Below are 25356 nucleotides of genomic sequence, written 5' to 3'. Positions count from 1 at the left end.
ATTCCTCAGCCAGCATGCTTGGTTGAGAAATTCTGGGAGTTGAAGTCCATGAGTCATAAAAGGGCCGAGTTTGAAGACCTCTGATGTAATGTATTTAAGTCTGCTGCTTCACGCTACGTCCTTTACTCATGCAACGGGATTTTATTTTTGAGTAGACATATCTCGTAAGTTACTGCAATAGTAAAAGATTAGCAGTGATATCAGTATTCAACTGATTTCAGTGGAATGAAATTTGTTTTTAACCTAAGTCAGGGGTAGGCATCCCCGGCTCTTTTATGACTCATGGACTTCAACTCCCAGAATTCCTGAGCCATGGGAGTTGAAGTCCATGAGTCATAAAAGAGCCGAGGTTGCCTACCCCTGACCTAGGTCATTTGTCAAACCTGCCTTGCAGATAGGAAAACACAACTGGAATCATTAGAATATACCTAAAGGAACATAAATCACCTGGTATAATGTTCCAATTTCTGTTTTCTTAGAACGCAAGCGTATCTCACGGTTCTATGGGACTATCAGAATAAAAATGTGAAAAGAAACTAATTCATTGCAATCATATGTCAACCCTTACCTCACATATTGTGATCTAACTCTGGGGCCAACTGTATTTGGCAGCACTTGTGTATGAGTGGCATTCTATTAGGAAGGGTTTTATCAACATCACTAAGTTCCCTGAACATAAATGGAAAATTCAGCCCAAGTTATACACTTTTAAATTCCATTAATATCTCAGAGGAAATTAAGATTTTGCCTACTTAACCTGGTAGTAACTCAGGGGTCGGATTCCTTTCTGAGGTCTCGGGTGGCCCTGCATTCTTAAAAGATCAGCTTTGCTTTCCCCAGTTGGGAAAACACTACACCTGGACAAGCCAAGTGCTTGAAATATTTATTTCAGTGACAAAGATTGAAATGGTTCCATTTTCAAAACAAAATGAATGAGGCTCAAGCAGTCCTACGTCTAGCTGTAAATACATACCTATAAACATAAAGCTAAAGAGTTGTTTACACTAACGGCAACAATTTAATGAATTCCACATAATGTTTAATACAAAAATGAACAAACGAGATAAGCTCACATTGTTTTCTCTCACACTGAAAATCATTTTTGGAGTCCTTGAGAGCAAAAAGCTACACTAGTGCAACTGATCCCAGAGGAGGTGTCTAAAAGAAAATCATACATCCCATGAATTGTTCACTGGAACGACTGGTGGTGAAGCAGAACAATATTTGAAGACACTGTTCAGGTCTTTTATCATCTAGACTTTGCTCAAGTAACCTAAGGTGCATTTGCTGAAGTAATTTAAGATGGAAAAGCTTCACTTCTTAGAAATGAACACTGCAGAAAACTTTAGGCAATGATGTGGTTTTCATACTCCAGCTTGGATACGGAGATGCATCCGTCCCCATTAAACATGTAATAGTGGTACTAAGTAGGCTGACCATTGGTGGCAGGATCCATCTTTGGCTCAGCAAACCTGGCTTCCTGCTGCTATGTGCTGCGGAATGTTGTCATGTCCTTTGGCTCGCTACTTGGGACACACCAATCATCGGCTTCGTGATTGGCCGTGTAATGTTTCCAAGCCGATTTGTTATACACGGGCAATTTTTCAACAGACTCAGTTGATAAAGCCTGCAGCAAAAGAAAGGAGAAGTGAGTTAATCCCTTGCTATGAACAAGTTTTATATTTTAAACAGAAAGGAATCTGCCACCACAACTGGTCCCTGACATACCTTTATAAAGATAACAGCATCTGTGCCATAACCCTCTAGAGAATAGAGCTTCAGATCTCCTTGGAAGTACTGAGCATAGAGGCGCGATATCGGTAAGCCATAACCAAATCCAGCCTAAGCCAAAAACAAAAACTGAAAATTTTGAAACATCTGAAGCAGATCGAATGCTTAAAGGACAGATGAAGAGACTAAAACATTATTTTTAACCACAAAGAAGAACATGAAGGTACAAGCCAACATTCTCTGTGTTTCTTTTTCCCACTGATGCCAAGGAATTTTTTGCACAACTCGCATTTTGCCCTTTCCTTCTCTCTTCTTCCTAATTCCTGAAATGCTTCCCCCTTCAGCATGGCTGTCAAACCTGATTGTGTCACATGACGTATCGTGTGTTGTTTTTTTTTACCTTTGCAAAGCCGGGGTGGGTGTGGCCTGCGCATAACACATCCGGCCTGCGAGCTGCCAGTTTGACAGCCCTGCCCTACAGGAATGTTCAAAGTTCAGTGGGGTTATTTCTAGGCTGGGATTGCAGCTTTATGCAATCCATGTTTCTGTTTTGCTGCTAACCACTAGCCCTCACAGATAAGGTTGTAAAATTATTTATGTCTATTAATGTTAACGGAAGATGTTATCTCTGTGACTCAGACGTTTCATCAGCCAGCGACTACAAAACAAGCTGCTGTTAGAAGCAGAACACATTAAATAATTTCCCCCACCATGTAACAAGTACTCAAAAAAGTAGTTTTAAAAAAGTTTGAACTTGACGGCCCTTTGCCTTCGCCCTCCAAACAGCAAGCCACTTTTTAAATTCACTTTTGCTCTATTAAATGATCAGGGCTTTAATGAGATTGAAGTTTTTCTGTGCTTCTTCTCAAGAAAATGTGAAAATAGTATTTCCAAAGCCTTTTTCGTACTCCTCTTGAGAGCAACACTACATTGCTCAGAAACAAAATACTGTTTTCCAAGGCCATACTGATGCAGGAACAGTAACTAGGGCCATGCAATGCTTCCAATTTGGGAGGGGCGCTTCAGAGCATATAGGGACTCTCACAGTAGATCTCTTGGTAAGTCTTTAAAAACTTAATACCTATTTCAAGATATGTAAGTGCTAATATTAAAGTGAAGAGTGCTAATGTTGGAGCCCAGCTCTACTTAGGAAAATGACATTGTGCCTTTTTTGACATACAACAAACCATCATAAAATAGTTTTATAATCAAAGTGATCCCTGAGCTCCATTTTCAAACACGTACATGTCCTACACAACTAGATCACTTAGTTAACTGGTTTATTAGTCCAAATGAGCCAACTTGGTCAGGAATAAGTTAAAAATTAGTGTGATTTTGTACAGTTAAACCAAACTTTAGAACATAAGATTGAGGAAAGAGAAATTACATTTACCCACAATGTCAAACAAGTTGGAAGGCAGCCAACTATCTTGAACTTTTTCAAGGTTGGCTCAGGCCTGGTTTTGAATTAAATTCAGCCTTAATTGTCTAGATAAGTGCTTGCAGGAGAAAAGACAGATTCTGACTTGTTGATCATGTTTGATCACTTGGGTACTTTTGATTATCATTGATTTTTGTTTGGTCTTGAATTATTTCTTGGACTGGAGACACTGAGTTCCATTAATTCTAATCTTACTTGCAGGACAACATCGTATCCCACCAGGCTCAAGGTTGACTCAGCCTTCCATCCTTCTGAGGTAGGTAAAATGAGGACCCAGATTGTTGGGGGCAATAAGCTGACTTTGTAATAATGCCGCTTGGGGGTGTGTGTGAAAGCCCTAATAAGCAGGCATATACATAGAATGAAGGCTATTGCTAAGCACATTTGATTTGTGCTTAGATTGCCCTGAGTCTTCGGAGAAGGGCGGGATATAAATGGGATTAAGATTAAAAAAAAGAACAGCATCAGATGGCTATGTCTCTATATTGTAGCAACTATGCCAATAGTGCCTTGAGGACACTCTGTGAAACCACAAGTGTAGTTATTAGGAGTTTGGGGACTTGTAAATCACAAAAAGCTGTGTATCAAATCAGTATGTAAATGAGAAATAAAATCACTCTGGTCTAGTAGTTAAGTCAGCAGGTTAGAAACCAGGAGACTATGAGTTCTAGTCCCACATTACATATGAAAGCCATTCTCTTAGCCAATAACGACAGGGCTGAGTTGACAAGCCAGTTGCCAATTTATGTCACAACCAATGGATCAATGCTCAGTTGATCCAAAAAAGGCAAACCCTGGACTTGTAGGAGAATTCCAGGATGAAAAAAGAATTAAATGAAATTAAATTAAAATTTGGATGAATGCCCATGAAACCTGACAAAACATAGGCACTGTGGGTTGCTGAATGATGGATTTGGAAATTGGACAATTTGCCTGCTCTGAATGGAGCTGGGCTTCTTCGGAATGAACAGGTCCTAGAGACCCAAGTGATTTCCATTACTAGATGTTTGCTTTACCAGGTTCAAATGACAGATTGAATATGTCCTTCCTTTATTAAATATAATGGGATTACAGTGGATTATTCCATTTTCAGAAGCTGCAGCTACTGCAGAATGCAACGGCCAGATTGCTAAATGATTAACCAACTCTATACATTATTCTGCTACTGAAGCAATTACACTAACTGCCAACTGAGTCAGACTCAAAGCATTTCCCAAAATGTCCTCCTGAAGGCAGACCACCTTCATGCACAGGCACCTTCATTCTGAAATGCTGAAATTCATAGGGCAACTATATTGAAATCTAGCGGGTGCCTGTAAAGACCCATAACCAAGCTGTCTTTATATGAATGCTTTGAATATATCATTTTGCTTTGGTTCTTTTATTTCTAAAACCGATACTATGTTACCCTGTTTTAAAGCTACTGTTTAATATTTGTAGTTTAAATTATTGTCAAGTCACTTTGGGATTTATACTGGAAAGCAGCAGACAAATAAATTAGCTAACTAAGTTACGTGCTGTTTTAAGTTCCCCAAAATGGAATCTTCCCGAGCTCATGATTAAAGCTCTGTTTTTCTCCTGGAATTCTTTTTTCTTTTTTGCCTCTAAACCCCCACAGGACAGGTTTTTTACTCTAGAATTCAGCACCAGTTTCAAAGTAGCTCCAGGGCTCAGGGGTTTCAACAATACTAGCAGTTGTACTTATTTGTTTCCAGTCGTTAAAACTACCGCTGACCTAGTGTTTTGTTCATCTGCAGATGCTTCAGCTCAGGGGTGTCAAACTGCCGGCCCGTGGGCCGGTTTCATCATACCGAAGCCGCGCCCACCCCATTGCCGACAATGCAAAAAGAGTCGCGATATGTCACAACAGTCATGTGACGTGGTGAGTTTGACACCCCTGGAGAAAATTCTTACACTTCAGGGGCTGCAAGGATAATACCAGTCTTAATGGCTACCCAGGTCTCTCTATAGCCTAGACAAAAATCAGCAGGGATAAGACTGGCAAGCACTTCTTAGTCTCTCTTCTCTCAGAAGGAAACCAGCCAGTATCCAAACTGCTAAGCTACTGAGAATGTTTCACTTTCCCCACCCCCACCCCCTTTAAGATGGGATTGGCATGGGTGGGATTTTTTATTGCTTAGGACCTGCAACAATTTAGGGCAAGACCATACTTTTATCTTTTTCCCCAACCTTTCTGAGTTGAGCAAAAGCAAATGCAATCATGGACCACCTTCAAACTATTTATGGGCGTTAAGAACGGGTTGTGGAAAAAATTATTTCTATATGTAGAATGTCCGAGAATTTCTTTATTCATTTTGCTTTAAGCGTGCTGTGATTAAAGCTTTTTCATCATATGTTTTAAAAAAAGCTACAGGAAAAATAATAAGAACTTGAGTTTTTCATCTCAAAACTGAGAACGTAAAATATTATATGGACTACAAACCAGAGGTGTTGCTCGTGACGTCTCAACATGGGGACGCGGTGCGGTTGAATACATATAGTTAAACAGTCGGTCTATTTTTCTCAAAGGAACACCTCCACCACGGTCACACATCTAAATTGTGGGGGAAAAATTAACTGTATAGTATTGAGCTCCTTTATGCATGTTTGGTGTGATTCTATATCTACATACAATGGGTCACTATCAAGAATAAATTCTAGAAACAACAACACACAAATTGTAATCATACAACCGGTCCCTGATCTAGGTAAAGAGACCAACAGACTCTTCTCGCTTACTCCAACCGTAGTCTGCACAGACAAAAAGGTTATTAAATTATGTTTTATTCTAGTATTCAATAAAATGATGTAAAATAAATGAATCGAAGCTTCAAAAGTTTTTTTTCGAAAATGCAACAAAAGCTAACTAGAGCATGATGCAAATAAAGCATCCACGATTGTGACCAGGTTAGTCCTTCTGCAAAAAAAGGCGCAGCTGGTACAAGACTTTTCCGTTCATAGCTTCTATATGAATACGTAGAGGCAATGCTAAATCTAGGATCCCTCCCTCCCCACCCTCCCCTTCTCTTTCACTCTCTGATTATTTGAATGTCACCTATTCTTGCAATTCTGGGCAGTTTACAACAAGTATAACAAAACACAAACAATAAATCATCTATATAAAGCATATAGAAAACTAATAGATAGTCCTCAACTTACAACCACAATTGAGCCCAAAATTCCTGTTCCTTGGCCAGATGGTTGTTAAGTGAATTTTGCTCTGATTTTACCACCTTTCTTGTTGTTAAGTGAATTACTGCAGTTGTTAATTTAGTAACAAATGACTCTGGCTTCCCCGCTGACTTTGCTTGTTGGAAGCCAGCTTGGAAGATTGCAAATGGTGATCACACGATCCTGGGATGGGACAAGGCAACTGTATAAATACATGCCAGTTGCCAAGCGCTTGAACTTTGACAACATGACCACAAGGATGCTGCAACAATTGTAAATGTGAAAAATGGTCATAAGTCAGTTTTTTAAGTGCCATTGTCAACTTCAAACGGTCACAAAATGAACTGTTATAAGTCAAGGACTACCTGTAGGCAGCTAAAAATAATCAAACACTAGAAGTAAAATTATTCATAGTCATCTGATCAGGTCAGAGAATAAGTCCTATTTAAAAAAAAGGAAGTTGTGGCTCTAAGCCCTGCAAATTGCTTTGCTAGTCATTTGCAAACAGAAAATGTAAGACCATAAATAAAGACTTTACCTTCACAGTTAAATCTTCAGTGCCTAAAGCGACTTGGACGTGAACTGGAGGATAAATGCCCCGATCTGCATGATATTCCATGGTAGCCCTCATTGCATTCTAATTTTTTTTAAAAAAATAATAATAATTTACAGTCAATTTATACACATCTTTGCCTACTAAGTAAAGACAGTATTTTCTACAAATGTATTCGACTCGTTTTCAAAATATGAGAGAAGCATCTGTTTTGGCAATGTAGGAATTCTGGCTTCTCGTAATAATGTGGCCTTCCTACCCTGATGTAGGATTATCCATTTATCTGCTTTTCTGAAAGTTCCCAAACACACAGGCTGTCTCACCCTCAGTGGAGAGCTGTAAGGGTGTGGAGAGACACACCTGGCTCTAAAGTGCAGGTAAAGTGTGTCACATTTACAGAAACAGCCAGCAGACTGGCAATGCTCCTGAAGGGAGAATCAGACAGAAAGTTCAGCAGAGCACCTAAATAAATCTTCTATGAATGCACAGATCATGTGCTGAATAGAATTTACAGTCACTGCCCTTAAAATCTTCCCACCTCCCCACCCACCCACCCCCACATACACAGACACACACCCCACCCCACCCCACACACAGTTCTTAACAGATCAAGAGGGAGATATTATTATGTTTGGGTAATCTGGCTAAGGGAAACAGGAAGAGTACATAGAAGAGATCAATACAAACCTTGAAAAGTTCAAAAACCATGTAGTAGAGATGTGATGGCACGTATACCACTTGCATAGGCTGCCCTGGTGATTTTACTGCAAAACAAGATGAATGGAAAGGATCAGTTGTACACCCACGGTCACTGTTATCCTCATGGGTCAACCGTATAGCTCAGACATGTCAAACACAAGGCCCGGGGGCAGGATCGGGCCCGCGAAGTGGTTTCATGTGGCCCGGGAAGCCATCCTGGAAACAGTGAGGGAATGGCCCCCACTGCCTTGGCCCTGGCCCAGAGACCCTCCTTCTGCTAGAGACCCTCAGATCTGTCCCCCCTAGGCACCCTTGATGTGAACGATGTAGAGCTGGCCATGCTCACCCAGTAGGCCATACACACTCTAGCCACGCCCACCCAGCAGGCCACGTCCACCCTGGCCATACCCACCCGGCCCCCTGAGGGCAACCGCAGTGCTGATGTGGCCCTCAATGAAATTGAGTTTGACACCCCTGGTATAGCTGAAAGATTACTAAGATCCAGTTACTTTGGTCCTGCCTAAGGGCTCACATGAGCCTGTAGAGTTATGGAGCCCCCCTCCCCCCTCCCCCCAATTGCTACTCTCACTCATAGAACACTGCAAACTCAATTTGAAATTCTCTTAAAAGCAGCCTTTCTTGCAGTAGTGGAAGTCTGTCATTTGGGAGATAAAAGAGATAAAATGGGCAAGTGGAATTACTTTCATGTTTATTGGGATCCCAATACATTTTACTGTAAGTCTATAAATGTCTATACATTTAGTCTATAGTCTTAGTCAATAGACTAAGTCTATGTCTGTACACGTATATACCTGTAATCCTCTACTTATGACTGTAATTGAGTTTGGAATTATGGTTGGAAATCATGGAGGTTAAGCAGGTCACGTAACTATGCCTGTTTTTATGACTTTTGTGGTGGTATTAAACCAACACCCTGGTTGTTAAACGAATGCCACGGTCATTAAACAAATCCATTCTACCCAATAGGAGGGGTTTTTTTGCCAAAAACTGGAACTAAAATGCTGTTTTTTTAGGAAAAAATGGCAAAAATCACAGTAATGTGGACTGCAGGATGCTGCAAATGGCCATAAATGTGGTCAACAGCCCAAAATGGAATCACAAGACTGGGGGGGGTGGGGAAGCTGCCAGAGCTTCAAAACTGGATCATAAGTAAGGGACACATATATACATAAGTATATATAAGTATTAAGTATTGTTAAGAAAATTTATTCGAAGCCTATGTTTGAGAAAATTTCTGTTCTCAACAGCAGATATTTAAAGTACATTTTAAAAAAGAATGTCAATTTAGCATATTCGTGTAGGTATCACGGGTCAGAGCAAAATTTCTCATTCTCCTTATATTGATTTTAGACTCCGTGACTGAAGCAGAATGTACATTCTTAATGTGACTGTGTCTAGCAATCAGTATTCGATAATTCTTCAAGATATAACAGATTATGAGATACTTGTGCCTGTGTGTGTGCCCGTGTGCGCACACACACACATATAGAATGCTAAAATGTATAGTGTTAAAACTAACCCAGAATAAGGATTAAACATCATTGGACAACTCAGTACTAATTACTGTAATAGTAATTACTAGAAGCTAGATAATCTTTTATGTTCTATGCCTTTCCAAAAATGGTTTGTTATTGTTTAAATGACATGAAAGCTACAAAAGGACTCTTATGCATATGAAGCTACTCCATACAGTTCTTCTCTTATTAATATGGGTTTAAACACAGACCACATTGTTAGAAGACCTGAAGGACTGGATTGGAACATACTGTATAGTCCTAGAGAAGATCTATACATGTGGTTGCTCAGAGTCAACACTGAGTTGATAGCTAATAGCAGCACTTATCAGGTTATACATTAATCCTTCACATTAATACTGCAGTCATACATCATTTATGCATTTCAATTATTTTTAAACTACCTTTCTGTATAAAATGACTAATACAACCAAATACCCCAAATAGACAATAGAAATTGTTATTACACTTCAAATGATACTGATGAAGATCGGAATAAGAATACAAAAGCAAGTGATCTTTTTCTTTCTATGAACTATCTGTAATACCTTTATTTGGGGTAGAGTCAGGGTGACTGAATGGAGCTGAAAGTTTACTGGCTGGATGCCCTTTCTGACACCTACACGGTGTTTGCAACAGGTATTTTCTCTTTGCACTATGATAGAGAAACATCTGCCGCTGCCTAGGATTGAACTCTCAACCTCCATATTAGTAAGCAAATAATATTCTCAGCAAAAAATTAATAGGCACTACTATTGGACACGGTGGCTCAGTGGGTTAGGACGCTGAGCTTGTCGATCAGAAGGTCAGCAGTTTGGCGGGTCGAATCCCAAGTGCCGCGTAACAGAATGAGCGTGTTACTCGTCCCAGCTTCTGCCAACCTAGCAGTTTGAAAGCACGTAAAAATGCAAGTAGAAAAATAGGGACCACTACGGTGGGAAGGTAACAGCGTTCTGTGCGCCTTTGGCGTCTAGTCATGCCGGCCACATGACCACGGAGACGTCCTCGGACAAGCGCTGGCTCTTCGGCTTTGAAACGGAGATGAGCACCAGCCCCTAGAGTTGGAAACGACTAGCACGCATGTGCGGAGAAACCTTTACCTTATTACCACCACCAAGGTTTCTGAAATATCATCTGCCAAAAGATCAAAAGGTAGAAATACAACAACACAGAATCTCTGGGGCAACCTAAATACTTTCGCAAATTCATACTACATATCCATTTGGATTGTGATATGTCCATATTGGTCATTACATACCATACCTGCTTCTAGTCACAATCACTGAAAGCTGTTGCAGCTTTTTCATGAGCCAAAAGTTCTCCATATGATGTATAAGATGTCCAAATGTAATGGAGAACAGAGAACTGTGCTACATATACATCAAGATATAGACGTTCAAAATGCATTTTGAATAAAAGTTAGCTAAAATGTCAAAAGAATAAAGAATAAAAGCAAATGAAAGACTTCTTGGCATTATTGGACCATTTGAGGTAACGTATGACAGAATATATCAAGTAATTAGAGAAACTCTAAGTTAGGTTTAGCTTGATTGATACTGAAGGCTGTTTCCCAAATTCCAGATAAATGTACCTACCATGCATTTTTAGTCAGCATATTAGTGTACACTGAATTCCAGCCATAACCTATAGGCACATTTGAAAACATGACACAGATAATTGCACTTGGCTTCCAAAAACCAATTTCTGCAGTGAAATGAGTATGTGCAAACATTTATTGTTCTAGGATGTACTCTGAACATATACTAAATATTGTCCATCTCTCTGTCAAAAGATTCTAGCATTTCTCATGACAGAGTCAAAGCACCAAGTAGAGTATTTTACAGCATAAGCAGGCTAGTTCTCTAACCAATTAAAAAACTATCTGTTACAGAAATATTTAAAGTACGTCCAAGGCAAAGCAGAGGGATATGGTAAAACTTGCTAGGAATTGGTTAAGAACAGGCAATTCCCATGAATAAGCCAATCCTCCCCCTTCCATACTTACCATTCTTCTCTTCAAGAATAAGTTCTGGAGAACTCATGTAATATAAGTCACAGAGGCTCTTTGCATTTTCATAACCATCTGAAAACAGCAACACAATTTTGCTTAAAAGATGCACGCAAAGATACACAAACACAGAAAGAGAGAGAGACCTCACCCCATCAGAGTTTATTCAATTAGCTGGCAGCAATTCTTAAAACAAGAGTTCTGAGAAGAAACAGTCATTCACATTCCAACTTTTACTGTTGTATTCTACGAATAGCAAGTGACATTTCTCTTGCATACTTCTGGCTAACTTCAATTACCAGTTTAACAAGAACTATGTCTATGTTTGGATTCTCTGCACAAATAGAACAGCATTTATCTATCCCGCATAGCCTAAATTAATATCTTAAAACAGGTGGAAGATGTCCAGTACAAATCTCAGACGGCAAAGCTTTCCAGTAGTCGAAAGATGGGACTTCGCTGACATCGATGGTTACTTCTTACTCAAGTCCCCTTCAGTCCAACAAATTCAAACAAGCAAAATTATACCAAAAGCTTTTTTTTTACATTTATCTATCCATTCGTTCATCACATTTTTGAACCACCCATCTCCCTCAGAGAGGCTCTCTGTACTCTTGAATTCTATAAATATAGGACGTGTAGCTACAGGGATTTGGCAAGATGATGGAGGAGGGATTGAATGCACTATCTCTGATTTTGCACCTAGAATCAAAATCAATTGTATTGTAAGAGGAGGGAATTTTCCATCTCCATATTGTTGGAAATTCCCACGCTGCACACCGTCCTTCCTCTATCAGGCATTTTAGACTGATCCTTCTTTTGGAAAGGCTAGCGATTTGAGGAAACCTAAATGGCTCCACCCTTATATATAGCCCAATAATTGCATGATCTTATGCATGTTTGCTCAGAAGTCTTTTTCACTGTGCTTGCTAGCTTTTAATGGTATGGCATACCTGTCTTGATTTTCAAAATGCAATTTAGAATAAAAATTACCTTATTAAATAATATATTACGTTAAATGAATGGCAATAGGAACACTACATAAAAGTCTCCCAAATATCAGGTCATTACTACAAAATTTGAATCAAGTTGTATTTATTTATTTTTTTCACCTACAGAATGACATCTCAAGGATAAACACAGGGTCTCAGCAGAATAGAAATTTTCCATGTCTGACAGAATGAGCTTGTACAAAGTCAACAGCCCAGAAAGACTGTTTTCTTGCCCTATATATTTTCCTCACCATGTACCTTTTATAACTTCAGCAACGTTGCATTTAGGGTCAATGCTTCCAATGTGTTTGGGATGTGCTGGGTTAACTTCAACGTTTCCTCCAAACAACAAAGCTGCCAACAACAAAAACAAAGTAACACAAATGATTTCAGTAAAGAGGCTACGAACAACATATTTTATAGGTAGGGAGATGATAATGACTGAACAAAAACAAAGGACAAGGATTTATTACTTCATAAAAAGGATGATACTAAGTGCATAGAAGATTCCTTTTTATTCTTAAACGAAACTATTTGCACCTTGTTTTACATTAGTGATTGGCATCCTGTGGCCTACTTTATTGCCCCCAGACTCCCCTCTCTGACCGGGAAGAACTAATGACTGCTTCCTGCCATTTTGAGTCACAGAAAAACCATAGTTTTAACTTCCCCTCAAAGCCTTAAGATGCAAAAATAGAAAACCCCAGCTCTGCTTGCATGCATGAAATGGTTTTGCAGTCTCAATATCACCATTATGCCCACTGCAAGTTTTGGCTCACCAAAGTCTTAATTGAAATCCTTCACTTCTAAAGGTTTTCTTACCCTACTCCATTCAATCAATCAATCAATCAATCAATCAATGTACTTACTGTGCTGATTAAGCAACATTCGGATTGAAATCCGACTCATGAAGAAGCGGTCTAAAAAATACTGCACATTCTGACTCGTCACTGGGTCAACCCCATAGTTATCCTTGTACTCAATCACGCCTTGAGCCATGGTAGGAATGACATCATTGTGACGGTTCCGGATTGTTATCACAGTATCTTTAAAACTGAAATCAAGTATGGTATACTTGTATTAAAATACTAATACACCCGTCACTAAAATTTTAACTACTGCAAAAGCAAGAAACTAAAGGAAGCATCCCACTCGTCAACAAAAATTGGGTTGTGTTTAAAACAGGACAAGAAAGCAATCTTTTTAAATGGATTTTGGGCTTCTAAATTCAAGGTATTCTAATAGCATAGACACAATTATTTTTAGATGAAGTCTATCATCTGTATTTATGTTATGTCCTGCTTTGGTTTAGATACTTAAGAAATAATGGCTGGGATTGAGTGTATAGAGTTCAGCTCACAGGATGTTCCCAACAATCAATTTCTTCTCCCAGTAGTCCCTATGAATATCTTCCCTAGGTCTGGGGAAATGATAGCCGTGGGCTGCAGAGGTCACCGATATCTGTCAGCAGGAATTTGAAAGCTAACAGAAAGCAAAAGTCCACTTTCAATTTCACTTTGTCAAACAAAACTACTTCCTGTTCTATCATTTCTTCCAAAACATCTTTCCGATATAATCTATCCATAGAAGCAAACATCACTGCTTATTTATTTTGTTTTTTCAAAAGTATCTTTCACTATTTCCAATATTATAGCTGTTAATCAAATATATTATTATTCTCCCTTAATTAAAAACTTTAGTCCTCTAATAGAGTCCAATTTTTATCCTCCCCGGCCCTTTTAATGTAGAGAAAATTCAATACAAGTTGACTTTCTGGTGGGAAGGATTCTTTATAATTAATTCCAAAACTTACTTCAAATTTATCTGAACTCCTAATCCATTTATCATTTTCTAAACTCAAAATCTTAATTAGCTTTTTGCTGTTTATTTTAATTAAGTTCTAAATCTTAAAGAAATTAAACTTCTTAGCCAGTAAGTTAAAAATTCTTTCAAAAAGGTCTGAAGGGATGACATTGCCAGGGCTCGTTGCCTTGGAAGAGTGAGGAAAATTCTCAGGGATGACTCACAGCCTGGACGGTATGTCTTTACTCTCCTACCATCCGGTAGGAGATATAGGAATATAGCCTGCCGTACCAACAGGCTGAAAAATAGCTTTTATCCATGGGCTGTTAGGCTTTTAAATGGGACATAATCTTATGCAGAATTGACTTGGGAGGCCGGTGTGTGGTGTAGTTGGTTCACATGGTGTGGTAGGATGGAGGGTTTGTTGTCACTGTGTGTTGGGGGGAAGAGAGCACGGGGGGGGGGGCTCAGCTAATCTCAATGTACACATGTTGTACTTTGACAATAAAGGTTTATTATTATTATTATTATTGTTCACCCAATGGTTTCTAATACGTGCAAAGTACTTAATAAGCAACTTCCGAATAGGATTAGTTAAGGAAGTATGCAAATGTAATGTCTTTTTAAAGACATTAACTCTGGTTTGAGAAACATGGCTATTTCCTTATCCCACAGTGCTCAAAGCACTCCTCACAAGGATCAACTGTCGGGAGTACTTGTGGGTGATCTCTCATCTTCTTTTTCCAGAGAGGTTCAAAGAGCCAAGCTACATTCTTTGCTAAAGTTGTTGGCTCCACTTTTCACCCAGCCGTCTTTAGTCCACCATTTCTTCCTCCAAAGTCCATCTCACAATTCTTTTAACACAAAATACAATCAGAATTTTTCAACTCAGCAGCTGTTCAAATTCTAACAGATAAACTCTTATCATAATTCTATCTCATCTCTGAGAGATTATATACCCTAAGGGCCTTTTTCCTCAGAAAAGCATAATTTAATCTCTTCACAGCTAGAGATACATGACAATAGAAGTAACTATTTATTACCACCTATATCTCACTAAGATTATTTCTTAAGGATGAATGCCTGTTTTGGATAGAACAATGGCATCTGAAGCTACTGAAATTTGAAACAGAGCCATTAAAATTAAGTTACTCAAATTCTAAGCAAATTTCAATGGGTGAACTCAAAATATCACTTCATTATTAATAACCTTTAAAGAAAATTAACAGACTACTAATCAATTGAATTAAAAAACATTGATTATGAGTTTATTATTTTTAGACCACCCTGATAACTTACAAAAATAAATTAAGAGAGATTTTTCTTCCTACTTAATATCTCCATACTGTTTCTTGAGATCTATATAATAAAACAAATATAATACATGGCACTGAATGTCTCATGCTACAAGACTGGCGTAAAAAACGTAAGATAATCCACTGTTCTTGAGAAAGCCAAAATGTCTCACCGAGAAACAGCTTCTGTATCATCAGCGTTTTTGTCTTTAAAATCAAGGATCTCCTGCAGACTTTGCACATACCTAAAAACACAATTTCGGTAAGTTTGATCTTTGTCATAAAGAGAAATAAATAATTTCCTCTCACCTAATAAGGACAAGAATATGAATTTGCCAAAGTAATATTTCCAAATTTCAGCACATTCTAATTTTTTAAATATTTTTTTTAAAATTTTAATAGCCTTCATATGTAAGATAATAAGTTCTATCCATTTCTACAAGTGTGTCTGAATGCCCATTATATCTTACCTCAACCAAGAAGCAGTTGTGGTAGTAGTGATAGTAGCAATAGTGGTAGTAGCACATGGATTTTCAAAAGTAAAACACTTCCTAGCTTTACTGTTCTATGTCTAGCCACCCACTAGTGAAGATTTTTTTCCCCTCACAACAAAAGGGCCTCCAATATGTAAGAAACTCCTTCAAGAGGAAAGGGGAGTATTTTTTCAGCTTTCCCCTTCCTTTTGCAAACCCTTACTTTCTCATCGTGTAAATCTGTTTCCATCCTACAACAGAGGCCCTTTTTCTAAGAATTATTCAAAATCAATTTCTAATGTTGCAATGCCATGTCCATTCACTTGGAAATAAGCTTTACTAAATTAACTGTTTACATGCATGCAGCACTCTAAAAGATAATTGGGTGCAGAGAACAAACAGGTGGTGTAATTAATTCAAATGGGCCAAATCTGACTTGTTGAACAATTTTTGGGGAAGGATAAAACATTACTATGTAACATTATTGCTACTGCCAATTTGGCACAATATGCTTGAGGAGAAAAAACAAAAACAGAATGAGACAAGGGTCTGTATGTTCTCTCTTCAACCAGGAGGACTTTTCATTTGCATCACGCTTTGATGCCTAGGTCTCAGTCTGTAAATATTAATATTAATTGAAGTCAGGCTCAGAAACCACAAGATGAAGTTGTATATGTGGGCAAGATGTTTGTCCTTGGGATTGCTTCAAGTAAATGATGATGGCTGACAGATGATATGCTAGGAGTCTCGGCTGTGTGTTCATGACCAGTGTTGGTATCTCCTGCCTCTGGCACAGAGCTATGTAGGTGGCGAGGGAGAAAATATAAGCCAGATGTCTACTCAGTGCATGGATGCTATTAGGCACCTTATAGCCATAAGACTCAGCTTTTAATATTCTGCATCTTCACATATCTTTGCAAAATGTTCAAATTTGGCTTCATGAGGCTTTGTTTAAAAAAGAAATGGGTTCTTACCAACTCTGAACAAGCTGAACTGAAGGTGTTTTAAGAAGATTGTCTGGAAGCAGACTTATTTCTTTCATTATGTTTGCCAATCTTACAGGCAACTCTTGTCGCAGAAACATAAAAGAGGTTTTCTCACAAGCATTGTCAGATCCTATGGGGAAAACATCATAAGGAAACAATTTTGAAACCACAGTGAATAGATTATAAACAATTCATTAGGCAATTCCATTCAGGGTGGTAGATAATAACAGCTTCTCTATGAAATCCTGGATGATATTTTATCATTACAGTAAAAATAGGTTTAATTAAATTCAGAAAGTAGTACGTAATCTGATGTTCAAAATTGTACTAGTAGTTGGACTAATGTGGCTTGATCTCCCACGAAGACCACGCTGGATTCTTAACATTCATATTAAAGCTCAAGATGCATAACATTTTATATTATTGATTGCGGCTTTTTACTTATCTTAAACTATTCTTTTTTTGAAGAAACTATGGAGCAGTGAAAGATATTAAAAAAATAATTTCTTCTTCTCCATTACAGGAAGTCCTCAACTTACAAAAGCTCATTTAGTGACTGTTCAAAGTTATAATGGCACTGAAAAAAGCGACTTATGATGTTTTTCACACGACAGTAGCAGCATCCCCCTGGTCACGTGGTCAACATTCAGATGCTTGGCAACTGACTCATATTTATGATGGTTGCAGTGTCCCGGGGTCATGGGATCACCTTTTGTGACCTTCTGGCAAGCAAAGTCAATGGGGAAGCCAGATTCACTTAACAACCATGTTGCTAACCTAACAACTGCAGTGATTCACTTAACAACTGTGGCAAGAAAGGTCGTAAAATGGGGCAAAATTCACTTAACAACTGTCTCACTTAGCAACAGAAATTTTGGGCTCAATTGTAGTCGTACGTTGAGTACTACCTGTGTTGAAGAGCACAGCCATTTCTGAAGAAAACAATGGCTTGATACAGATGTGGGGAAAGAAATTATCAAAGCAGATCAGAAGTCTTCAGTTGAGTATAGCTTTGTGACAAAGTCTACAGCTAATTCGAAAGGAATACCATTTCAGGGTTAGAGCTACTTGAAAGAGAAAAGAAAAAGTGTTGTGGACTGTGTTAAAATATTTTAAAATATAATCTCTCTGATGGAGCATGAATGACAGGAACAGCCCTATCATTAGGTGGAACAAAGCAGCATTTTTTGATTGCAAACTGGGATGTGTTGGTGAACTGGCCTAGGACCTGCTTTCTGCCCTCCCAACCAGAGAATCTGGTTCAGGGCACCCCCTGAATTGTCTCATTCTTCCTCTTAAATGTTCTGCATTCATCATTTCAAGAGGGGATCTTCTTGAAAGGTGATGAGGCAATAGTGATATCTGCCTTCAAAAGCCATCTCAGAAGGCACCACTCCTAAAGATGATATCCTTAAAGGAAGATACAGGAGATAATGCTACTCATCAGCTACTCCTACATTTAGGAATAGGAGATAATGAGACATAATATACAAACAACAGAATTTTCAATGTAATAATATAAACTGAAACTTCCTGAAGCTTTATTATTACTCAATGTAAAATATATGCAGGATACATTGGTGTGGATATCTGATTGCTTTGATTACAATACCAATATCATTATGTATTAAAACATCTAAGGCCAAATAACAGTATTTATAGTTATCAGGGCAATATCCAGTTGAATATTTTTACTAAAGTTCAGTAGAAATTCTAGTCATGTTGCATAATTCACATTCAGTAGAACCAAAAGAATTACAGTGTGATTTTTTTTTCCCCCCTCTAAGGCAGGGGTGTCAAACTGCCGGCCCACGGGCCGGATGCGTCATGCCAAAACCACACTCACCCCATTGCCGGCAATGGAAAAAAAGTCGTGATACATCCCGACAAATCACGTGACATTGCGAGTTTGACACTCCTGCTCTGAGGGGTTCTCCAATTTTTCTCATGCAACACTGCATTAGAGTTACATTCCTAGACTATAACTTATCAGTTCTGTCACCTCGAACAAACATACTGAATGAAGCAAGAGGCAGTTGCAGTTTTGAGAGAGATTGCAGGGGGGGAAAAATATTCAAACACAATCCTATTTTCCTTCGGGTTGTGAAATGGAACAGTAATTCTAAGTAAGCTTAGAAGGACTACATAGTACTGGCAGTTTGTTGTATGCATATTAATACAGCAGAATATTACAATTTCTGAAAGCAATACAGATAATCCTCGACTTACAACAGTTCACTCAGTGACTGTTCGAAGTTACAACGGCACTGAGAAAAGTGAGATGACTGTTTTTTTACCTGACCATTACAGCATCCCCATGGTCATGTGATCAAAATTCAGATGCTTGGCAACTGACTCATATTTATGACAGTTGCAGAGTCCCGGAGCCACTTTTGAAACCTTCTGGCAAGTAAACTCAATGGGGAAACCAGGTTTACTTAATAATCACGTTACCAATGTAACAACAACTATGGCAAGAAATGTCATAAAGGGGGGACAAAACTGACTTAACAAATGTTTCACTTAGCAACAGAAAACTGGAGCTCACTTGTAGTCGTAAGTCGAGGACTATCTGTAATAGGTATAACAGTAGGTCTATCATTTTGCTGAAGCAACAATTATTTTTTTTAAGAAAAAGAAAAATAATCACCAAGGGTGTTTGTGGACAAATGTGTGTCCCAAGCGCAATTTTTATACACAGGAACAACCTTGCACATCCAACTCTTCAGACAGAGCTATGATGTGCTAAAGGTAAAGGTTCCCCCGCACATGCGTGCTAGTTTCTCCGTTTCAAAGCCGAAGAGCCAGTGCTTGTCCGAGGACATCTCCGTGGTCAGCATGACTAGACGCCAAAGGCACATGGAGCGCTGTTACCTTCCCACCGTGGTGGTCCCTATTTTTCTAATTGCATTTTTACGTGCTTTCGAACTGCTAGGTTGGCAGAAGCTGGGACAGGCGCTCACTCTGCTACGCAGCACTCGGGATTCGACCGCCAAACTGCCGACCTTCTGATCGACAAGCTCAAGCGTCCTAACCCGCTGAGCCACCGCGTCCCTGTATGACGTGCTAGTATTAGTAAATAACAATCCTCTGGGAAATGGGATGGTCTTTTAAACCCAGGAGTCGCCCTTGAAAAGGACTCGCCTGTGACCTTAGCATAGCCAAAAACTTCCGTATGTTTCAGGCTCCCGCTTCAACTCCGGCCACCATAATCAATGACCAGGAATACGGTACGGTCCAAAAGTATTTGGGCAGGAGCATATGACACGAGTCTAGGATTTTATTTTATTATTTTATTTGCATGACAACACCTTCCATTGCACAACGCCTTTTGTAAGCCCAACTTCTGAGTTGCATTTCGGGGGTCAGGGGCGCGCCTATACCCCGTTTTCCATCTCTGTCCGTGTCCCTGAAGTCGGTGGAGAAAGGCAGGGCGAGGACACACACTACTTCTCCGCGGCCGGAGCGCAAAGGGCCGGCTTCGGCTGCAGCCTCCGCGCGAGACCTCGCTCGGCTCGGCGCCCTCGAGGCCCGGGCAGATGGAAGCGCCTTTCCTCCCTCAGAGGGGTGGCGGGTCTCCCTCCGGGGAGAGAAAATGGTGGGCCGAGGAGGGGGGGCGGGAGGCTTGCAGAGGAAGGAGCCAGGAGGAGGAGGAGGAGGAGGAGGAGCAACCCGGGCCGGGAGAGAGAAGGGAACCCCCCCCCCACCCGCCGCCACTCACCGAAATCGAGGAACTGCTTCATGGAAAGCGGGGACGGGGAGAAGCGGCAGTAGAAATCCACCTGCTGCGGGATGGTGTTCACCGGGGAGACGCTTCTCAGCAGCGCCCGCAGCAGTCTCATGGCGGCGGCCCACCCGGCGGGGCGGCGGGCAGAGCAGAGGGACGACGAGCGGCGGCTGGCCTTCCCGCCTCCCTCTTCAGCTCGCTCCAAGCCGCCGCTTGCAGCCTCTCGAGAGGGAACGGCCGCCCCCCACTAGGCCTCCTTTCCCGGCCCGGGAAGGAAAGGCCGAAGCGTTAAAGCAGCAACAGCACGGGCCAAGGCCCGGGCTATTTCTTGCCCTCCGTGAGGGCAGGAGGCGGGCGGAGAGGCGGAGCCGCTTGGGTCGCCCGGGAGGAGCGAAACTGCGGAGGCCCGCGGTGGGAAGGAAGCGCGAGAGCCCTCGCTCGCTCCTCCGAGCTGGAACCACCCAGGTCCCGCAACCAGGCGTTCAATCCTCCCCGCTTTTTTTTGCTTCGTAAACCTTTCGCTGCCTTGACGAGGAGGTGGGTTCCCTTGCCCTCCGTTTCCCTGGGGGGGGGGGGCAAGGCCAGCAGCCCTGCCTGAAATCTAGCCGGTTCAGGTAGCCCTCGACTTGCGACCTCCGTTGAACCCCAAATTTCTGTTGCCAAGCGAAACGTCTGTTCGGTGAATTTTGTCCCATTTTACAACCTTTCTTGCTACAGTTGTTAAGTGAATCGCTGCAGTTATTTTTTTATATTTTAATTCCATTTATATCCCGCCCTTCTCCGAAGAGGCTTACAATCTAAGAAGCACAAATCAATGTGCTTAGCAATAGCCTTCTTTCTATGTATATGCCTGCTTATTAGGGCTTTCACACACACCCAAGCGGCATTATTACAAAGTCAGCTTATTTCCCCCAACAATCTGGGTCCTCATTTTACCTACCTCGGAAGGATGGAAGGCTGAGTCAACCTTGAGCCTGGTGGGACTCGAACCTGCACTAATTGCAGGCAGCTGGTGTTACTTAAGGAGGCATTAGCCCACTGCTCCACCAAGTTGTTAATATAACACTCTTGTTAAGTGAATCTGGCTTCCCCATGGACTTTGCTTGTCAGAAGGTGGCAAAAGGGGATTGTGTGACCCCCGGGATGCTGCAAGAGTCATAAATATGAAGCAGTTGTCAAGCCTCTGAATTTTGTTCACGTGACCACAGGCATGCTGCAATGATTATAAGTGTGAAAAATGGTCATGTCACTTTTTCACAGCCGTTGTAACGGGTCATAAATGAATTGTAAGTCAAGGACTACCTTGCTGTATTCATTTCAGGGTGGCTCTACTGTCCATTTCCCTGGAGATTTATGAACCAGAACTTCATAACAAATCAATTCCAATTTATTATGTTAATCTCCCGGGTCTTCTGTAGCAACTGGAGAATTAAAGTATGTTTCTTTGGACAAAGTTTCTGTATGTGTGCAGGCATAATATACCACAAAACCGTGCACTGTTTTTTTTCCATTAAAAAAACTCGTTAAAATTCCTCTAGTTTGTTAATCATTCTCGATTATTTTAGTACAGATATTCCTCAACTAATGACCACAACTGAGCCCAAAATTTCTGTTACTGAGACACTTGTGAAGTGAGTTTTGTCCCATTTCATGACCTTTCTTGCCACAGTTGTTAAGCGAATCCCTGCAGTTGCTAAGTTAGTTGTTAAGTGAATTTGGTTTCCCCATTGACTTTGCTTTTCAGAAGGTTACAAAAGAGGATCACATGTCCCCAGGATATTCCAACCGTCATAAATATGAATCAGTTGCCAAGCATCTGAATTTTCGTCACATGACCATGGGAGTGCTGCCATGGTCAAAGGTGTGAAAAATGGTAATAAGTTACTTTTTCCAGTGCCGTTTTAACTTCAAATGGTCACTAAATGAACTGTTGTAAGTCACGGACTTCCTGTATTTTGCTTTGCTGAAATAAAAATGTGTACAAGTCACTAATTTCCAAGAAAATATGCACATATGTGCTGCAATCTGGTCCGTGTGCTGTCAAGGTTGACTCAGCCTTTCATCCTTCCAAGGTAGGTAAAATGAGGACCCAGATTGTTGGGGGCAATTAAGCTGACTTTGTCATAATGCCGCTTGGGGTGTGTGTGAAAGCCCTAATAAGCAGGCATATACATAGAATGAAGGCTACTGCTAAGCTTGTAAGCCGCCCTGAGTCTTCGGAGAAGGGCGGGATATAAATGGAATTAAAATAAATAATAAAATATAAGGAAGACAATAGTTATGAAGTCTGGAATTTCTCAGCAAATTTGCATGGTATGTAATTATCCATTGGAAGGGAATAGATAGATAATTCCTTTACAACAGGGGTGTCAAACTCAATTTCATTGAGGGCCAAATCAGCATTGCGGTTGCCCTCAAGGGGCCGGGTGGGTATGGCCAGAGTGGGCGTGGCCTACTGGGTGGGCGTGGATAGAGTGCGTATGGCCTACTGGGTGGGCATGGCCAGCTCTACATCGTTCGCATCAAGGGTGCCTATGGGGGCCTGGGCAGGAGTGGGACAGATCTGAGGGTCTCTGGCAGAAGGAGGGTCTCTGGGCCGGGGCCAAGGCAGTGGGGGCCGTTCCCTCACTGTTTCCAGGATGGCTTCGCAGGCCGCATGAAACCACTTCGCGGGCCTGATCTGGCCCCCGGGCCTTGTGTTTGACATGTCTGCTTTACAAGTTCACGTGCCTTATTTGCCTTTAAGGCAATCTTCTGTGGTAGTTAAGATTTTGGGCTAATGATACAAAATTGACAGAAGAAGCATGCAGGACCAAGCTTTTCAAACACTTTTTATTGGCTTTCATTAAGCCTAGTTAAGTCGCAGTACAGTAAAAAAACAGCCTATGTGCAGGCCTGGGGCCTTAGGTAGGAGCTGATTAATTATGTGATAATTTGCAAGTATTGTAAATCTTATAGTGCCGTTACCAACTTTCTACTCTCATTTGGGGCTCTGTATAGAAATGCCTATTTTATAGTCTGATTTTATTAGCAAGTGCTCACAGTGATTGGAACTCCCACTCAAAGCATAGCATTTAGTTCAGAGGAAGGAGAGACTTGAAGAGAACTGGTGGTGTAGGTTGAAACAGACTTTGGGAATACCGCCCTCTATTGGAGAGCAATATATTATCAAGATAGGCGAATATTAACTCTATAGAATCAGGTGAACCTATAAATTACACGGTTATTTAATTATTAACCAAATATTTTTTACTGATCTTCTTCTCATTCCATCCAGTCATGTTATCTCAGAGGCAAAATAAAGGAGAACAAAATAAATTCTAAAGCCAAACAGGACTTTGAAGTATGAGAAAGAAATCCTGTTGAAATCTCTCAGGGTTAATAGGGTTTCAGTTAATTTTAGCAAGTACCCACAACCAGGAGGCATGCAATAGTTATGTATATCACAATGCCACATTTAGTTAGGACTTGATTTCTTCTTTTGCTAGTGGTAGTTAAAGGGTTTGGGGCCTTTTTAAAATTAATGGATAAAATGAAAAGTTTTAAAGTTCTGGAATCAAAATGCTATAAAGTAACTTATTGTGTAATAGCTTTAGTTTGGTAAGTAAAATATGCTTTATAGCAACATAGTTTAAATACATTTGAGTTATGTATGCCTTGAATAATTGGGACCAGGGCTTTTTTCCTCATAGAACGCTCAGAACGGAGTTCCGGCACCTTTTTTGGATGGAACCTTGTAGGGTAGGCAAGGCAGATTGTATGACATGTATTTAAACTATGTTGCTATAAAACATATTTTACTTACCCTGTGCGTTCCCACAGAGAGGGCCTCCTCTGTGGGCGCTCCGGCTTTATGGAACCAGCTGCCGGTCGAGCTCCGGACGGCACCGGACCTTCGCTCCTTCCGACGCGGTCTGATGACCCATTTATTTGAACAAGCTGGCCTGACCTGATGGGGGATGTTAGGGTTTTTAATGGGGTTTTTTATACTGTTATTGTTTTTATCTGGGCGATTATTTAATTCCTTTTAATTTTTGTATTTTCTATTTGTATGTGCCCTGTTCACCGCCCTGAGTCCCTCGGGAGAAGGGCGGTATACAAATTTAATAAATAATAAAATAATAATAATGTATGAGTTCCGGCACCTTTTTCGTTTACAAAAAAAGCACTGATTGGGACCAACAAAAGACAATGCCTGCTGAATTAATAACCAAGTCTTGTTTCAGTCAGATGACAGGATAACATTCTGTTATGCCCATGAGTAAGGACCTTGTTTGGAGTTTACAAGGCAAACTTCCTATCTTACAACCCTTTCCACGCCTTGCCACTTACCTTTTTCCCTAGTGTTTACTGATTTAAGTAATTCTGCCTAATAACCGAGCTGTCTCCATAAATCAGCTGGAAAGAAATTTAGTGCTGGATTCCTAATTTACTTGTTCAGTGGGGTAAATATGTCAGAAACAGGTGGTAGCACGTACATCTTAGTTTCTGCAGTCCTCCCAAGCTCAAATAGTTAACCATCCCAGCATAATTTAACCATCCCTACATATTTTGTTTTATTCCGCTTATAAGAATTTATTTTAACCAATTATTCTTTATAGTTAAAATACTCATATTTACTTCTGCTGTCTTAATTTTACTTTGTATATCTGCCACTGCTCATAATTCCTGGATTTAAATTTAAACCAAAAGTTTGCTTGCTAGCTTTAAATCTCCCAAGCTTTTATCCAATTCACTTGTTGAGCGTATGTTGAGGGAGTTAGAGCAAACAGTCGATTTAACAGATTACGGGAGGGAAAAAGATCATTGTTAAAAGCTATAAAATTGCAAATGGGATTTGATTTATGCATAATACTGTTTGTGCATAGATAATAGTGAATAAATTCTGCCTGCTGCTTGTGAAATCTGCTAAACTAAGGTACGATAAATTGAGGATTTATTC

At 40.3% G+C, this 25356-nt stretch overlaps 1 protein-coding gene across 3 annotated transcripts; it reads right to left on the bottom strand.

Annotated features, from left to right (window-relative positions):
- Positions 1 to 48: 48 nt before the first annotated feature.
- Positions 49 to 20752, bottom strand: PDK1 (pyruvate dehydrogenase kinase 1). Of its 3 annotated transcripts, none has more exons than XM_083351844.1 (11): positions 20409 to 20752; positions 16676 to 16817; positions 15402 to 15473; positions 13000 to 13184; positions 12389 to 12484; positions 11136 to 11213; positions 7584 to 7660; positions 6882 to 6980; positions 5616 to 5726; positions 1729 to 1842; positions 49 to 1627 (listed from the first exon to the last, which is right to left on the bottom strand). In XM_083351844.1, the coding sequence occupies exons 1-11, from the start codon at positions 20527 to 20529 to the stop codon at positions 1487 to 1489; spliced, it is 1236 nt and encodes a 411-aa protein (XP_083207970.1). In that variant the 5' UTR covers positions 20530 to 20752; the 3' UTR covers positions 49 to 1486. The 3 variants fall into 3 exon arrangements, with proteins under 3 accessions (XP_083207970.1, XP_083207971.1, XP_083207972.1); XM_083351845.1 differs by lacking the exon at positions 20409 to 20752 and adding an exon at positions 17596 to 17692 and having other exon boundaries at positions 50 to 1627; XM_083351846.1 differs by lacking the exon at positions 49 to 1627 and having other exon boundaries at positions 1757 to 1860.
- Between the last annotated feature and the right edge of the window lie 4604 nt (positions 20753 to 25356).

This window comes from Vipera ursinii (assembly GCF_947247035.1).
Source record: "Vipera ursinii genome assembly, chromosome: 1".
NCBI classification, from domain to species: Eukaryota; Metazoa; Chordata; class Lepidosauria; order Squamata; family Viperidae; genus Vipera; species Vipera ursinii.
Note: the sequence above shows the minus strand (reverse complement) of the source record. Positions and strands in the feature narration are given on the sequence as shown.

Bases quoted from the DNA above. Each gene is read 5' to 3' on its own strand.
- PDK1 (XM_083351844.1), bottom strand. From the start codon at position 20,529: ATGAGACTGCTGCGGGCGCTGCTGAGAAGCGTCTCCCCGGTGAACACC. The intron at 16,818-20,408 runs GTGAGTGGCGGC...TTTTCCCCATAG, and splicing joins GAAGCAGTTCCTCGATTTCG to GATCTGACAATGCTTGTGAG. The intron at 13,185-15,401 runs GTGAGACATTTT...ACTTGATTTCAG, and splicing joins GATACAGAAGCTGTTTCTCG to TTTTAAAGATACTGTGATAA.